This window comes from Pongo abelii, chromosome 20 (assembly GCF_028885655.2).
Source record: "Pongo abelii isolate AG06213 chromosome 20, NHGRI_mPonAbe1-v2.0_pri, whole genome shotgun sequence".
In the NCBI taxonomy this organism is placed as follows: domain Eukaryota; kingdom Metazoa; phylum Chordata; class Mammalia; order Primates; family Hominidae; genus Pongo; species Pongo abelii.
This window is the reverse complement of record NC_072005.2, coordinates 50,015,519-50,030,861: the sequence shown is the minus strand read 5'-3', so window position 1 is coordinate 50,030,861 and position 15,343 is coordinate 50,015,519. Positions and strand designations below refer to the sequence as shown.

The 15,343-nt window shown below is 40.1% G+C and overlaps 1 protein-coding gene across 5 annotated transcripts in view; it reads right to left on the bottom strand.

The window, feature by feature from the left end:
* The window catches only part of ZNF155 (zinc finger protein 155), a 32,852-nt gene that overhangs the window by 4,284 nt on the left and 13,225 nt on the right, over positions 1-15,343 (bottom strand). The window contains exons 1-5 of one of the 5 annotated variants that reach the window (XM_063719548.1): positions 9,869-9,909; positions 5,542-5,641; positions 3,911-3,999; positions 2,331-2,457; positions 2,071-2,163 (exon numbers count right to left, since the gene is read on the bottom strand). In XM_063719548.1, coding sequence (XP_063575618.1) covers positions 2,071-2,163; positions 2,331-2,457; positions 3,911-3,958 — 268 coding nt within the window. In that variant the 5' untranslated portion in view covers positions 3,959-3,999; positions 5,542-5,641; positions 9,869-9,909. Of the gene's footprint in view, positions 1-2,070; positions 2,164-2,330; positions 2,458-3,910; positions 4,000-5,541; positions 5,642-9,752; positions 10,072-15,343 lie in introns of those variants that run through there. The other 4 variants (XM_063719549.1, XM_009232727.4, XM_009232724.4 and 1 more) reach the window with 4 other exon arrangements.

The following is a 15,343-nucleotide window of genomic DNA, read 5'->3' as shown; positions in this document are numbered from 1 at the left end:
AAATGCCTCCTAGAGTCACTCATACACATCTATAGGCATGAAAAATGTTTGTCTGGATTATATTGAAATATGTGCTTCTTACTATGGCTCACGCTCGCAAAACATTCAAAAATTTGTCAGGATAATACCAAGTCCTGAATTAAGTAAATTCTTCCAATGGAAAGTTAAGTTGCAGAGGTTGAATCTTGGAAAGGATTAATAGGTAAGTGTGTACCTATTGGTATACAGTGGTATGTAGATATATTTAATACACTGTCACTTATAAATAAGAGGTCTTGGCTGGGCATGGTGGCTCACACTTGTAATCCCAGCACTTTGGAAGGCCGAGGCGGGTGGATCACCTGAGGTCAGGAGTTCGAGATCAGCCTGGCCAATGTGGTGAAACCCCGTCTCTACTAAAAATACAAAAATTAGCCAGGTGTGATGGTGAGCACCTGTAATTCCAGCTACTTAGGAGGGTGAGGCAGGAGAATCACTTGAACCCGGGAGGCGGAGGTCACTGTGAGCCGAGATCACACCATTGCACTCCAGGCTGGGTGACAAGAGTGAAACTCCATCTCAAAAATAAATTAAATAAATAAGAAATCTTTAAGGAGAAAGGAGAATCTTCAGGATGTTTCTAGTTTTAGAGGGCAGTTTCCCAATTCCTAACAGGTCATAAAGTTCACCAGTTCAAAATACAGCACTAAATCTACAAAAATCAAGAAAAAATTGTGTAAAATCTATATCCTTTAATGTTTTTGAAAACAAAACTTGTATGACATAAAGATGCAGAAATATACACATTTATGAAGAAAGAGGACCAGAAATAGAGTAAATGTTCAGCTACATGACTTGTGTCCCCTCATCCTCATTCTTCCCCCTTCTAGTAAGAAGAAGGAGGAACCTGGGGCCAGTGAAGTGCATATAGACTTTGGAAAAGGCAAATGGGCTGCAGATGGGTAAATCTTTCAAAGGAAATGTAGCTGGAAATCCTCATTCAAAAAGAATTTCTTCCCAGATATAAATATGCTCTCTATGGAAAGCTCCAGGGTAAGTCTCAGGGAAGGCATCTTACTCAGTGTGGTCATAAAAACAATGCTTAGAAGTTGCCACGGGACGTGGGTCAATTGTACACACCTAAAACCAATCATGTCAAGGGAACCTAAGAAAGTCAGAATTGGATAAGCAGCCATCAGCAGGCCAAAAAAACTGTTCTGCAATATACAGTCAGCCTTCCTATTATGTTACACAGCAAGGGGGATTAAAACGGCAGATGCCATGAAGGTCACTAGTCACCTAAGCAGAAGGTAGGAAGATCATCCTGGATTATGCGGAGTGACCAATGCAATCACAAGGGACCTGAAAGGTAGAAGGCAGAGGCTTAGGAAGAGTGGCAGAGGGAATGGGATTATGGAAGAATGGTCAGAGATGCAAAGTAGCTGCCTTTGTAGATGGAGACGTGAAACAAGAGCCAGGGAGTGTGGACAGTGCCTAGACACTGGTAAACCAAAGTGAAGCTTTCCCTCCAAGAACATCCAGGCAGGAACAAAGCGCTAGGGATGCTTTGATTTTTGCCCAGTGAAATGTATCAGACTTCAGTCCTAAAGAACAGACAGATAATAAATATTTTTGTTTAGTCCACTAAGTTTGTGGTCATCGGTTACCACAACAGGCAATACAGTGTCCTTGGCAGGACAGAAACAGCAGGGAAGAAATGTGGCTGGAAATGATGGAGAAAGTTGGAAAGGACATATGTAGTCAGAGAGGCAGAATGGGATGAAGAGCAGACCACATAGGTCTCTAAAATGCACTTAAAGAGGTTGTAACATCAATAAAAATAAGAAGTTATAAAAGCTTTTGAGGAGAGGAATGACAATCTGACTTCCATTTCCTAAGGATCACTTTGGCTGCCATGAGAACAGATCTTAGGGTGCGAAGGGTGGGAACAGGGCCACCAACTGGAAGGCAGTTGTAATAATCCAGGAAGGAGATGTGGTCATTTACATCAGAGCAATGCAAATGGGCATGGACAGAAGCACAACAGGTGGGAGAGTCACGTACAAGGACGCACAGATACTTAGTTCTTACCTGAATTCCCTTCTCTTTGAGTTGCTGTCCCCATCATCCAAAACGTTTCTTCCTTTAGGAAGTGGAAAGTATCTTGGTGGAACGGTTGATGCCCTGTGAATAGGTAAGGTCACGTGCTGAATCCCAACACATTCTGGGTAATATTTAGGCAAAATTTACTGGATATTTAGGTTCCCAATGCACACTCAAACTTGAACACTCTAAGGTACAAAGCCACTCCTGAGGCCTGATGTTAAGATACAAAGGATGCCCGTGCTCACCCATTGAGAGCAGGTTCCTGAAGTTCTCCAGCATCACATCTCGGTACAGCTTCCTCTGGGCAGGGTCCAGCAGCCCCAGCTCCTCCTCAGTGAAGAACACAGCCACATCCTTGAAGGTCACTGCCTCCTACAACATCAAGAAGATATAACTTCAATCTTATAACCAAGGGCTACTGGGGGAGAAGTGGCATTGAGCAGGGGAAGGGGATGAGTGGAAAGTTGTTCTCAATAGTGAGGGATGTAGGTCAACTTAAGAGATTTCCCACTCAGTCTGCCTATATCCTGACAATGACACACACTGATTTTCCTGAACTTCACCAGAAGTGAAATGATGAAGTCCCGTACATTTATTCTGTGCACTCATCGAGTCTACTTGTATGTAACCCTCTAGGACTCTACATGCTGCATCCTGGGCTACCCATATATAGGTTCAACAAATCTTGCCAACTGCCCCAGCAACATTAAACAATTCAGTCCCAACTTTGTTGGGTAAGGCCCAATGTCCTCCTCTCTCATACTCAAACCCTGGATGCTATCGCTTTTCTTTAGTATTTGCTAAACCAACAAGTTTTAGGTAACTGTGGGTAATTTTCAGGGTGGCCTTGAATCATTCTTTCCTGCTTATAGTTTTGAAGAATAAACATAGAATATGCTAGCAATGCAATGTTCCTGTCCTTCCTAGGGAAGATAACGTCTTGAGTTAGGGAGAAAGTGCCCAGTAAGTCGTGTTGCCCCTGAGGTATATAACCTCAGGTGGACTGCCTTCTGGGGTACCTCTGCTCTGGTGGAAATGGGGTCAAGATTCTACCCACCCCAGGACGTTTTCTTCAGCCTTGGATGGCCACCTCACAGTGTATCCTACACTTCTGTGCTCCCTTGCTGCCAATTTGTAGATAACAAATCTGCTTCACGTAACCTGTTGAGTGAGATCGTGTTCTGTCTCACAGGACTCATACAAGGTGGTAATCAGTGCACAGTGAACCTACTCCACAGTACCAGTGTGGACAGCTGAGTGGGACAGTTATGTAGTGTGTTCTCTACTCTCAAGATACAAACCACAAATGTTAATTGCAGCCCTCAGTGTCCTGATCGGAAGCCAGAATGCACCATTGCACATCCTAAGGGTCTGCCCCTTCCTAGCTGTGTGGCCTTAGACATGTTTGCCTAAAGGATTTAGTTTCCTCTCTAAATAATAGTCCTTATTTGGCACAGTATTTTAAAGGATTAAACAAGGAAATACATAGCATTTGGAAACATCTGTGCCACTGTTTAATGAACATTAGCTGGAATCATTTTTACTGTTGTTACTAGCATTATCTATTTCATGGCTGCATAGTATTCCAGAGAACTGATGACCTACTTTTAGCTACAGTAAAGAATATTTAATTTTACATATTTTCCATTATCAATCCTGTAAAGAGCATCATTAAGTAATGATGTAGTAAAATGTAAGAACATCTTACTCTCCTCTCTCATTGTTTAAAATAATAGTTTCAAATGAAAATTAAAACATCAAAAAATAAGCACATTTAGAACTGTGATCATATAACTGCATGCTTTCTTTCCAGTTTTTTACCTACCTCCATAATCTTTGAACAGAATACAAGTACTTTGCTTCTCTTTATCATGGCCAAGAGTACGTTATAAATATTCCCACAGTCTTGGTAATCTGATTGGGGGAACAAATCGTTCTATTATTCTCACTTATTTGATTACAAATGAAAACCATCACTTTTCAAGGTTATTGGCCATCTCTACTTCTCCTTTTACATAGGCCTTTTAGTGTCCTTTGTTCCTATCTGTTTGGAGTTGTTCCTTTATTCTGTGCTCAAGGTTTTGATTTTGAATTTTATTTTCTTTAGGTATCCACGTGACAAACATTTCTTCCCCAGGTCATTATTTCTTCTGGTAACATTGTGTGAGGCATCTTTTGCCATAAGAGATTTAAAGATTTTCTATAACAACTATGGTAATCAGTATACTTCAGTGCTTGGAGTAACATTGTGTGAGGCATCTTTTGCCACAAGGGATTTAAAGATTTTCTATAACAACTATGGTAATCAGTATACTTCAGTGCCTGGAGTAGATGCCATGTCATAGTGACATGTGACAAGTAGGGACAGGGGAGGAGCAGCACCACTAGGGACACCACCACTCAACAGGGCACTCCAGACACCCACACCACAGGGCATAGGTTGCTCAATGGAGAATTCTGTCTCTCTCCTTGTTTCTCTTTTTCATCTGAGCCGAATGGCTAACACTCCTGACCTTTGGTTGCCTGTGTACACCTGAGCAGGTTCCTCATATTTCACCCGTTTAAGAAGAAGAGACCAGGAACCTCCTCATTCCGCTGCTCTGAGGAGTAAATGTAGTAACAGAACACAAGTGACTGGCAAAACTTAGTATCGCTGGACATTTTAAATGAAGGCTTTCTACTGCTTTGGTTAAACTGCTTACTACATAAATGACTAAGAAGAGACCAGTAAATAAAGCACATGCAAAGTATGACTGAGACAAGGAGAACACAGAATCTAGCTCTTCCACTGTGAAAACTCCAACAATATTTGTGTGGTGCAGCAGTTATATCCTGTTGCTCTGTGTCCAGTTAAAATATTCTATCTGCAAAACAGCCAATGTGGTACATATCAAAAGTACCCTTTCAAAATTGAGCTAAAATGGCACATGGTTTTCAAAATTAATTTTGTGGGAAAAGGTTACATATAGGAAAGCTGTCACTGCAGTGTTGCTTAAAATATGTCTATGAGCATGAGGTAGTTATAAATAAAAAGATACATCAATGTAACAGGAATATGATGTAACCATAAAAATGGAAGATTATATAACATATAAAAAGAGCACAGTTTACAATTAGATGTATATCATCAATACAAATACAGTTATGAATGTACATGACAAACAGCAAGAGAAGATAAAAACAGATAATTTGAGAGAGGGGAGGTAAGGAAGTGGGAGCACTATTCATTTCTACTAATCTTCATACTCCATAAAATAAATAATGGTAACAAAACAAAACAAAGCAAAACCAAAAACCAAATGCAGTCAACACAAAAGAGATAAAGGAAGCACCTGGCACACAACAGGTCCCCAAATGCCTGTCTTCCCCTTGAGTCTTCTCATGGCAGAGAAAAACACATGACAATATGAGTAGTGACATGGAATTTTAACAGCAAGAGAGGCACGCCCCCCTCACCTTGAATGTGGTCATTTTTCCTCCTACTTTGGGGAATTTGCAGCCTCCTGAGTGATGCAGTTTGAAGGAAGGAGGAATCCTGCCTGAAACATGCCACAGTCTGCAGAAAAAGAGAGATGTGTATTGTGAATTAGCACATGAACGATCACAGCAGCATTATTCATAATAACCCCAAACTGCACACAACCAAGATGCCTTCCTCTGGGTAAATGGATAGGCAAATGGTGGCGTATCCATACAATGGAATCTTATTTGTAAATTTAAAGGATGTTTCCAAAGCTTGGAAACATCATGCTAAATGAAAGAAGCCAATCACAAAACCCAGGGATTACATGATCTCATTTACATGAACTATCCAGAATAGATAATGGTATATAGAGAGAATATAAGTTAGTGCTTGCTCCAGATTTGAGGTGAGAATGAGTTTTTATTTTTTAAGAGATGGGGTCTTGCTATGTTGCCAGAGCTGGTCTCAAACTCCTGAGCTCAAGCTATAACGTCCCACCTCGGCCTCCCAAAGTGCTGAGATTACAGACATGAGCCACCATGCCCGGCCTGAAAATGAGTTTTAACTGTAAGTGGGCACAAGAAGTCCAGGCAGGGGATGAAAATGGTCTAAACCGAATCATGATGATGGCAAAACCACTATGTGAAATTCCTAAAGATCACTGAATTGTACACCTGAAATTGGTGAGTGCTATGATATGTAAAAAATACCTCAATAGAATTGGAAAAAATAATTGTTAGTTTACATGTCATTTAACTTAACAAGACTGAGTCCATATTGATAGAATATTTATAGTTGAAGAAACTAATAAGTAAATGGGAGAGAACTGGCAGTTCATTTTTATAGTGAATGCCCATTAATAATGTATTTCCCCAGAAGAAACTTGACTATTTCTTTTAAAAAGGTAATTTTATAGTGGACAAATCTGAAAGACATCTTCTTGGCCAAATGAACAAAGTTGAGATCACCAATGAAGGGCCAAACCAACATCGTTTGGCCCTGTTACGTTACAATAAGAAGGAAACCTTATCACTTTGGCGGTAACCGCACCAACAATGCATAAGGCCCAGAAGCAATAACAATGCATGATCTGAACCTAAACGTGAAATATATCAGATAAATCCCAATGAACGTCTTTCTCCAAAATAACTTGCCTACACTCTTTAAAAATACCACATATATTAAAGAAAAAGGCTGTGAAATCCTTCCAGATTAAAGAGGACAGAAATGTGACGACTAAACACAATGCATATAATTAGACTTTAAACTGGGGTCAGGGCGAAGGGTAGGGGTAGAGGATAGTTGTGAGGACTTTAAGTGAAAAAATTGAACAAATTTAATTATAGAACCACATATGAGATACCATGATGTTATGGAATATGTTATCTAGCACTATCTAATTATAACACTATAAGCACAATTAGTAGTTTTTTAAACAGATATCCAATATTTAATAAATATCATTTAATGTGATATCTTAATATTATCTAGCATGTTATGTGAGACCCTATAACCTGCCTTTTCTAAACACCTCTTACCAAGTCACCCCATGATCACCATGGAATGTGGGCTTCCTTGCTGCAGAAATCTACAATCAATTGTCTCTGGTTACAGGTATGTTCCTGGTAGTATTTGGCTGATGGCCACCAACAAAGCAAACAGGAAAAATGTAAACAATTGGCAAATTTGGGTAAAGAGTATATGAGAATTCCTTATACTATTTTTGCAACTCTTCTATAGCTTTGAAATGACATAAAAATGAAAGGTTTTCAACTATCAGGACATAGTCATAAGGATGATAACAATGGGGGCCGGGTGCAGTGGCTCACGCCTGTAATCCCAGCACTTTGTGGGAGGCTGAGGTGGGCGGATCACGAGGTCAGGAGATCGAAACCATCCTGGCTAACACAGTGAAACGTCGTCTCTACTAAATATACAAAAAATTAGCTGGGCGTGGTGGCGGGTGCCTGTAGTCCCAGCTACTCGGGAGGCTGGGGCAGGAGAATGGTGTGAACCCGGGAGGCGGAGTTTGCAGTGAGCCAAGATCATGCCACTGCACTCCAGCCTAGGAGACAGAGCAAGACTCCATCTCAAAAAACAAAAAAAACAATGGGAATAATATGGATGAGCATGACATAATATGGCAGTTTCCTAGTTTATTCTCTATTAGCAGTATTTAAAAATTTCTGTAGTTAAAGAAATACGGGAAAACACATTAAGATATTATAACAATTTTTAAATGCTTATAAATAAATATACAATAGACACAAAGAAAGACTAAAAAGAAACGGAGGAGAACTGGAAGTTCTATCACTTGTATCAGACAGTTACCACCTTCACATCTTGGATTCATGGGTAATTTAAAACATGTTTTCTCTTCCTATTAATCTAATTCTAAAATGCTCCACAATGACATGGTTCCACAATACAAAATCCTTATAAACAGTGAAACAAGATGTTGACAATTTTTTAAAAGACTCCTACAGAAGTCCAAGTCCATGAGCCTTGCTCTCAAGGTCCCTTCAATCAAGTCCTAACTTTCTTTACCCACCTGATTCCAGCTAGTTCCTGTACCTCAATGAAAATGTATCCAAGGGATGATCCTCTCAGGTTCTGACCCAAACTGCCTAGGTTCCAGCTCCAGCCGCACCTCATTCTACTTGGGAACTAAGCACCCAGTATCTCACTCCCATATTTAAAATGGAAAAGAGCGACCGGGTGCGGTGGCTCACGCCTGTAATCCCAGCATTTTGGGAGGCCGAGGCGGTTGCATCACGAGGTCAGGAGTTTCAGACCAGCCTGACCAACACAGTGAAACCCCATCTTTACCAAAAATACAAAAATTAGCTGGGCGTGGTGGTGCGCACCTGTAATCCCAGCTACTTAGGAGGCTGAGGCAGGAGAATCGCCTGAACCTGGGAGGCGGCATGTTGCACTGAGCCCAGATCGCGCCACTGCACTCTAGCCTGGGCGACAGAGCGAGACTCCGTCTCAGGGGAAAAAAAAAAAAAAAAAAAAGGAAAAGCGCAATACCTTTCCACAGAGCCATGATGTGGCGTAAATGTATTTATTTCCATAAAGCCCTTAGAATTAAGTTACCAATTAAGGTTTAATTATTATCAACACCCATGCCCAAGGACACATCCTATACACTCTTGGTTGAGGTGAACATCTCTGTAAAAGAAAAAAACCGGCCCGGCGAGGTGGCTCACACCTGTAATTCCAGCACTTTGGGAGGCCGAGGAAGGCGGATCACTTGGGACCACGGGTTCGAGACCAGCCTGGCCAACATGGTGAAACCCCGTCTCTACTAAAAATAAAAAAAATAGCCGGGCATGGTGGCGCATGCCTGTAATCCCAGCTACTCCGGAGCTGAGGACAGAGAATTGCTTGAACCCAGGAGGCGGAGGTTGCAGTAAGCCGAGATCGCGCCACTGCTGCACTCCAGCCTGGGAGACAGAGCAAACCTCGTTCTCAAATAATAATAATAAAAACAGACTAACAAAATAAATAACTTTTTTTAAAAAAGAGAAAAGCCAAGGACCACTCGTGTAGAGAGCTTTGTCCTCAGTAGCCAAGTCCCTCCCTGCAGTTCTTTTAGAAAGGTCAGGCTGGGGAAGGAGAAAGCTGTCAAACACCCCGACTGCGTCGCCCTCCCGCATGCGAGTTAAATGCTCCTCTCCCTTCGTGAAACGTAGATGCAACCCTCGCCTTCCTAAAAAGAGGTCAGAGGCGTCCGGGATCATCCAGCGTCCTGCCGGGATCCAAGAGAAAGGCCGGGGCAGCTGGAGCTCTGACCCCACTCGGGGACCTGACCATTTCGCGGGAAATTAACAGGGCACAAAGTGACAGGGGCTGTTAAGTCTTTGTTTTATACCACAACTTTCAACTCCTAAAACAATTCTATCAGGATGGTCCTAAAATCCTTATTTAAAAAACGGCAATGGGAGGTACAGGGAGATTAAGTAACACCCCACGTTATATTGCGAGAAAGAGGTCGCACACTTAAGAGTGGAGGGAGGCGGACTGAGCGAGGTCAAACACCTGGAAAACCATCTAAACAGGCACACAAGACTAGACAGGGTTCTTCGCCGCTCCCCGAACCCCCGACGACTCCTCCGGTGGACCTGAGTACAGCCCCCAACGCCAGAAGGCTCCATCGACGGCAACGAAACTCCCCTCCCCCTCCCTCGCATCTCCAAACCTCGGGTCTTCTCCAGGGCTTCTTACCCCCTTAGTTGACCCCCAGGTCGTTAGGCACCCCTAATAACTGGTTCATTTTCGCAAAGACCCGCAAGACACGGAGTTGGCTCAAACCACCTTGTTAAGTAGCAACGTCCTGCTCGGAGACCGGAAGTGTCGATTATGCCACAGAGCGTCTGGACTACACTTCCCAGAATCCCCCGATTCCGCCTGCCTGAGCCACAGTTCCCACGACTCCACAGAGCAAATGGACTCCACTTCCCAGAATTCATAGGTCCTCCTGCCTGGGCCAAAATTCCCACGCCTCCCAAGATACTCGCGAAACGCCTGCGGGAGCCAAATTTCCTGCGCATCGACAGGGCAACTAGACTCCCGCAGGCGTTTCGCTGGTATCTTGGGAAATGGAGTCCATTTGCTCTGTGGCGGCGTGAGAATTTTGGCTCAGGCAGGTGGACCTGTGAATTCTGGCCTATCAACCTATATTTTTATTTAAAAAAAAATGGAGTCTCATGTTCTATATCAATTTTTCTAAACTAAAAAAGAAGACTTTTCATGGTTTTCTTTAGATAAAGTGACTGTGCCAACCACAGTATGGGGAACACTTCTCTGAAAATTGAGTGACTGCTATTTCTATACCAGTACAGCTGTATCCTTGCTCTATTCTGCCCTCCCAAGAGATAAAAATTTATTGACACGCTCAATCGTAGTAGGCAAAAACTGTGCCTAATATATTAGGGTATATCTGGCATCAAAGGCCCTTTCTGTCCCCCAGGTCCTTGCACTCTGGGCCTGTGATGGGAGGAGAAGCTGCCATAATCTGTGAAATGCCTTTGGGGTCATTCTTCCATTGTCTTGGACAATAGGTCCTGGCTTCAGCTGACATGGCCAATCCATACAAAATTCGTGAATTAGTTGCTTAACGATACCCTTGTTTTCTTCAGGTTTCCTTTTTTTTTTTTTTTTTTTCCAAAGTAGATAGGCTGTAAACTTAAAATTTTTAGTTCTGTTTCCCTTTTAATTAATACTTATTTCAGTCATTTCTCACTTCTTGCCTTTTACTATGGGTAGTCAAGATTATTCAAGCAGCAACTTCAACACTTTGATTAGAAATTAATTCAGGTAAATATTCAATTATATCATTCACAAATTCTACCGTCCATAAAACACTAGCACCTGAATATAATTCAGCCAAATTCTTCATCCCTTTATAACAAGAAGCTCTCTTCTCTTCCAATAACATGTTCAACATTTCTGACTGAGGTCTTCAGAATGGCCTTTACTGTCCATATTTCTACCAACATTCTGATCATGACCACCTAGGTATGCTCTAACAAGATTGATGTTTTCTCTACAGTTCTTATTCTCTATTTCTGAGCCCTAACCAGAATTGTCCTTATCAGTCCATTCATGGCAATGTAGGCCTTTCCTAGCATGCATGTAAAAACTCTTCTAGCCTCTATCCATTACATAGTTCCAAAAAGACTGCTACATTTTTAGGTATTTGTTGCAGCAGCAACCCCACCTCTCAGTACCAATATTTTTTAGTCACAAAATATCATAGCCTGCCTGGGTTTTAAACAACAGAAATCTATTCTTCACAGATCTGGAAACTAGGATCCAAGATCAAAGCACTGGCAGATTTTGTGTCAGGTAGGAGGCCACTTTCTTGTTCATAGGTAGCACCATATTGCTGTGTCTTCATTTGGTTAAAGTGACAAACAAGCTCCTTCTGGCATTTTTTATAAGGGTATTCATCCCTTGACCTAATCACCCTCCAAAGGCCCCACCTTCTATTACCATCACATTGAGGGTAATAATTTCACTATACGAATTTTGGTGGGCCACAAACATTAAGACCATTGCATACGCATCATGTAGTGTCAGAATTACTAATTCATATCATTGTAAAAAATAATTCAAAAGTAGAGTTCAACATTTTTTATAGTTCTTTTTGTCTTTAGACTGAGGATATATAGTCAAATACTGTACTGTGTAATAAGTTGCTTAAATTACTTCTTGCTCTCACCTTTAGACTGTTTATGTTATTGATTTGAAATACATTTAGGTTAATTTGTTATTCTATGATTTTAACTTTCCTAGTTTATCTACAAAGAAATCTCATTCTTGATTTTATATTATTGGGTATGTCAGTCATCAACATGTTCCCATGAGTCAATGCTCTACCACATATTATTCTCAGAGAAGTGCCACACCCCTCCTTCCTACCCCAAGTCACTTCCACAGTGTGGCCGTCTAACACCTTTATGTAACTAATTTTATTATTTTCATTACTTTTTTTAAACAGAATAGATGTGTTTCTTATTTTCCCTTTTTACTTAAATGTTAGGATAGTGCACTTCTAACTCTCCTATGTTCACATAATAACATCTTGGAAATCATGTCATATAGAGTAATTTATTTTTAAAACTGCGTAAATTCCATTGAGTGGTTTAGCAGTGCTGCAATTTATGGACATTTCAGTGACTTCCAGTATTTTGTTATTACAAATGATGCTGTTATGAATACACTTGTACATTTACATATTATCCCTGTTGAAGATATATCAGAAGAGTACATCCCAAAAAGCAGGATTGAAAAGTGAAGATGTTAATAGAAATACATTTTGTTGCATATTGTCAAGTTGCCTTAATTTTTTGGTACCATTTCCATTTGCAGAAGTAACGTATAAATATACCCTCGCCTTGAAACTAGCTAACAAAATGTGTTATTACAACATTTTTAAAGTTTTGCCAATCAAATGGTAAGAAATGTATTTACATTTAGTTTTAATTTATATTTCTTGTTTTTTAAATAACATAGAACATTTTTGCATATTTCCTGTGTCAATATTATTTTTCTTTTTGTAAACTGTTCAAATCTATTACCCATTTTTATGTTGAGTTTTTGGTCTGTTCGCCTCAATTTTTTTTTTTAGAACGAGGTCTTGCTATGTTGCCAAGGCTGGTCTTGAAGTCCTGGGCTCAAGCGATTCTCCCACCTCAGCCTTCTAAAGTGCTGATTTACTAACTAGGGCCAGCCAAAGGCGCAACCATCACTATCTTTCATTAACATTTTAATCACTTTTGGCTCTTCTGGGTCATAGAGTCCTGATGGCAGAGAAACTTACATAGCAGCTGGGACACATTGCACAGACTTATCTTGGGTGAGTCAAAATGTTTTCAGGTCACACAAAATAGGCAAAGTAGCACACCTCAATGAGGAATAAGTAGCATACAATAGTCCCAGTGGTCCACTAGGCGTTGTGACGCTATTTTTTGATTGTAGGAAGGGCTATATTCTACTTGCCCTACACCCAGAAGGGATATCTCAATAGGCCTACATCAGTGAACTTGTGGAAATTTCACCAAGGTGAAAGGCCCATGAATTATTATAAGATTTATTTCTTCCCGCTGATATGTATGTATCTTACAAATATGCCTAGATTCCTTCCTGCTTCCTTCTCACCAGGCCCAATCATCAAAATATAAATGTGCCATTTGACAATAAGGAGTTAGTCGTTGCCAAGATGTTTGAATATTTCTCCTTTTGAGTACATAGTCACACGGGTTAATGGTTGTAGGGCCTTGTGAAGCACTCTGCAATGTACCAGGGTCCATCCTAATTCAGAACTGACCTCCCGTTTATTGAAGCAATTGTGGATTTGTAAACTGGACATGTCTTAGAATTGATTTGGGAGATGTGATTCTGTTAGGTAATTCCAGTTGGATTTCTGTTTACTTGCAATAGAATCCTCCTGCCTGTACAAATAAAGTAACAGTGTAATAGACTTCCCGTTAAGTTATTTACTATAAATGCCAAGATCAACAACACAAGGTTAAGAAGCCATGCATAATGACTGAAGCTTTCAGGTTATTCTGACTGAGCTGGAATTTGATGCCTTGACCTCATCTTTTTCTTTCCCACTTTCTGAAGCACAAATTGGAGCAACTAGTAAATACCACTATAGTCCTTCGTTTGACTATTATGTCCGAAACTAACAAATTCGTAGTCATCCAGAATCATGCCTTCTATAGGTATATGCTTGGATTAGCCAATATATTTGGCATATATTTATCACCATGTCGTGGCTTTAACAACCAATGCCCTATTTTCCACTGGAAATAAAGTCAATGGTGTCTTTAAACTAAAAAAGATGAGAAATCCAATTTGAGAAAACACAGAATCGATTCAGAAAACTCATTCTTAAGATTCTCTTCCTCTAGAACCACTTCTGGAACAAAATATCTTTTGGTCAGCGTTGAAATGGAGTAACAAAATCAATATGACATATACAAATGATTTATTGCAAGGAACTTTCTTATGCCACTGTGGGACTGGCTAAGCAATTGCAAAAACCATATGGCTATACCCCAGGATGGCTCAGATGGAACACTAACCCACGAGAGGAAGATGCTACTAAAAGGTGCAATTTTTTTTTTTTCAAAGAAGCTTCAGCTCTACTTTTAAATAATTTCAAGTGATTCATCAGGCCCACTGACATTATCTCACATAATATCCCTACTCAAAGCCAACTGATTATGGGCTAAATATCTACAAAATGCCTTCCCTATATATATATATTAGTGTTTGATTAAATAACTAGGGACTGTAGTCTAGGCATGTTGTAATTAAAATTGATACCACACAGATCCTCATCATCAGAAAACTGTTTAAGGAAAAATTAATATTCAGTACACCAGGATACAGCAGGCATTAGAAATGAGGTTGGAGGTCAACTTATTTATACAGCCTTTAACATTAGTGTCAAATTAGGACAATCCTGTTAGGAGCAAGTATGCTTAGTGTGTTCCTAGTTTTGTAAAATTCTATACAATTGTTACCTATATGCATAGATATGCCGAACCATCCTTACCAAAATATTCATACTTCCTATCTTCCACTTTCTTTTTTAGACTTTTCTGTACCAAAGTAATTGTTTCCAATGTCTAGGCATTATTCTTGCAAGTAAAATGAGTGTATTTTTATTATAAAAATTAAAAACAACAACAAATCTATCCAGGAAGTTATTGTCATAGTGTATCCAAAAAAAAAAACGCACACAAATGTTTTGGCATTTAACTCAAACCTTTAAATGGATATCCTACTGATATGGTCAGAGAATAATAACTTCGGAAGCTTCCCTCATTTTTCAAACACAGAGATTGAGACTCTGCAATAATTCCCAATTATAATAATGTACCCAATTTCAAAGTTAACATAGTGAACTCGCCAGGGTCACAAACATAAAAGGGACCCAGTCCATGGTGAGAAGTGGCAAGAAATACTGGCCACACAAAAGCTCAGGTACTACATATGAAGCTAGGTATTCAATATTCAGTTTTACTGGGAGTCAAATACTCATGCAGTCTGTGAGACACAAATATGAACAATAAAAACCAATCAGCTGTTAATATCATCCTGTGACCAATTTGAGGACCCAGGCACACAAGAGGGTAGATGGAAGGCCTACCTATGGTACTTTTTGTTATAATAATATTTTAAAATGTAACCTGATGAGTTTTCTTTTACAAATAACTATCTTAGAGATGAACTATTATCTGGTGATAGTTTAAGAAAACCCCACAAGACTGC